At 55.3% G+C, this 2,255-nt stretch overlaps 1 protein-coding gene across 1 annotated transcript in view; it reads right to left on the bottom strand.

Annotated features, from left to right (window-relative positions):
• Nucleotides 1-69: 69 nt before the first annotated feature.
• The window catches only part of vps37b (vacuolar protein sorting 37 homolog B (S. cerevisiae)), a 27,289-nt gene continuing 25,103 nt past the window's right edge, over nucleotides 70-2,255 (bottom strand). The window contains exon 4 of the mRNA XM_015401024.1: nucleotides 70-1,934. Coding sequence (XP_015256510.1) covers nucleotides 1,434-1,934 — 501 coding nt within the window. The 3' untranslated portion in view covers nucleotides 70-1,433. The remainder of the gene's footprint in view (nucleotides 1,935-2,255) is intronic.

The following is a 2,255-nucleotide window of genomic DNA, read 5'->3' as shown; positions in this document are numbered from 1 at the left end:
ACCGGCGTCAGACCAGCGTACCCCAGTCAGACCGGCGTACCCCAGTCAGACCGGCGTACCCCAGTCAGACCGGCGTACCCCAGTCAGACCGGTATCAGACCAGCGTACCCCAGTCGGACCAGCGTACCTATAGTCAAGACGCAAGACGTCAGATTTGCGTTTATCCCTTTAGTTTTGTACGAAAAAACAAGTTCGGATCACAATACGCTTCAAAAAACACCAAAAGTAAGTAACTAAAGTTTCTTTTTTGTACACGACTAAATGAATAAAAGTTTAAAGATTATTTTTCATGCAAAACTAAAGAGATAAACTAAAGGCGATAAACGGGTTTTGACTAAGAGTATGCTGGTCTGACTGGGTTTGCTCATCTGACAGGACAGCGGCGTTTACTACAGGAGCCCCGCCCACTGAGAAGAGAACCTGGAAATGTTTCAGTCATCGACTCCCCAACAGGAAACGACGGCGTCTAATGCAGCCAAGATATGAGCCGCCAACAAAGCCTCACCTCAAAGATCTGGAACCATCTCTATACGCATCGGGAGGAGGGGGGGGGACATAAAGTAATCAGCACAGCGTCACTGTGAGGCGTAGGCACTCGTGGCTCTTCAACAGTGCACAGGTTGGGGTGATGGTGGAGGGGGGGGGGGGGTTCTTGCATGTTTCCAAAAAGAGTCAAAGCATCACAAAGGATAAGCTGGGAGTCATGGAGGAGGACTCCACTAAATGCTTGGTTCAGCCCAGATAACGGGGCGAGTGGAACGGATCCAGAGCGACGCAGGAAGTCTTTGGTGCTCGGCGTGGAACGGAGCGCAGCCAAGGTTCCTACTGAGGGCGTTAGAACAGACATCATGGGAGGAGCGCTGCGGGACAACGGGAGCCCATAAGGTCCAACACACGCCTGCAGCGTCCAGGCGGGGGCCAGGCTCCCTGACCCCATCCCTCCCTCCCTCCCTCCTCACTGGGGTTAATCAGAACATCCTGGCTAAACATTCCTACGTACCTTCTAATGTAGTTAAACGATAAATCCCAGCAGAGATGCAGCTTTTGGCTGAATATTGGAAACTGCACAGTAATCGGGGTCTCTCCTGGCTTCATGCGGCGCTGACTCGGCATGCTCTGATGGAGATGGTGGGCAGGAAGTCCTGCCGTTTGCTTCCCTGATCCAGCTCCTTTCTCTGAAGGGACTGGCTGGGAGGAACCACAGAGTCCCACCACATTTCTGATGGTTTTTTTACCTGGATGGGCACTGATGGGCGAGAGGGAATCCAGGGAGGTTAGAGGAGGTCTGCCTGGGATGGAGGCGGTCGGACCGACCGACGGTCTGCTGCCGGGCGAGATCCCAGAAGGCAGACGACATGGAAACATTGTTCTCAGAGGAGTTCCAGTTGTCTTTGACAAACAGAACGTCGGAAAAGGAAAAAACTTGGAGGAACTTATTGAATGATGAAGCCGGGCTGAGGGGCCAGGCGGGGCGGGGGCCTCTGAGGCAGAGCGGGGGGGTACTGAGAAAGGTAGTGGCTGGGGTAGGCGGCGGGGACGCTGGGGAAGGGCTGCCCTGTCCTGGGAGGGATGGGCGGGTACTGCGGCGGCTGGCAGAAGAATGGAGGCTGGGGGGCCGCCGCCGGAGCCTGGTTCAACACCGGAGCTGGCTGAGAGGGAGGGGGGGGAGGTTTCCTCCTGGCCTGGGCGGCCGGAGAGGAGCTGCTGCTGCCGCCGCCGTCGGCGAGGAGGGACGACAACGCCGCAGGAACGTCCTGGAGCCGGGAGGAGGAAGAGGGGGCGGCGGCCTGGGGGAGCTGCTGACCCTTGGCCACCATCTCCTGCAGCTTCTCGATCTTCACCCGTCTGAGGTGGGCCAGCTTCCTCTTGCTCTGGTAGGAATCGATGAAGGCATCCAGGGTCATGTCGCCATCCAGGAAGGAGTCGGCCATGTTCTGTGGGTACAAGCAAAGACGGGTTCAGTTCTACAGACACCCAGAAGGCCCGGCTGAGAAACGGCGCCCATGGGATCTGGACCATCACTGAACTGATCCAGAGATGATTAAAGATTTCAGTCATGCTTTACTGGCCTCCTGCAGTAACTTAAAACCTCCAGCAGGGGTCAGTATTCAATGACCGTTTGCAAATGTCTCGAAACTACGGTGGCCCTGAAGTGCAAACTGCAACTACAAATCTAAAAGGCGCAACTACATTAAGGAAAACACAATTACATGAACCTACCGGAAAAGGTAGGTACCAGTGGGAAACATGAGACA

The sequence above is a fragment of the Cyprinodon variegatus genome, unplaced genomic scaffold (assembly GCF_000732505.1).
Source record: "Cyprinodon variegatus isolate N-32 unplaced genomic scaffold, C_variegatus-1.0 Scaffold1174, whole genome shotgun sequence".
In the NCBI taxonomy this organism is placed as follows: Eukaryota; Metazoa; Chordata; class Actinopteri; order Cyprinodontiformes; family Cyprinodontidae; genus Cyprinodon; species Cyprinodon variegatus.
This window is presented reverse-complemented; position numbering and strand designations above follow the sequence as displayed.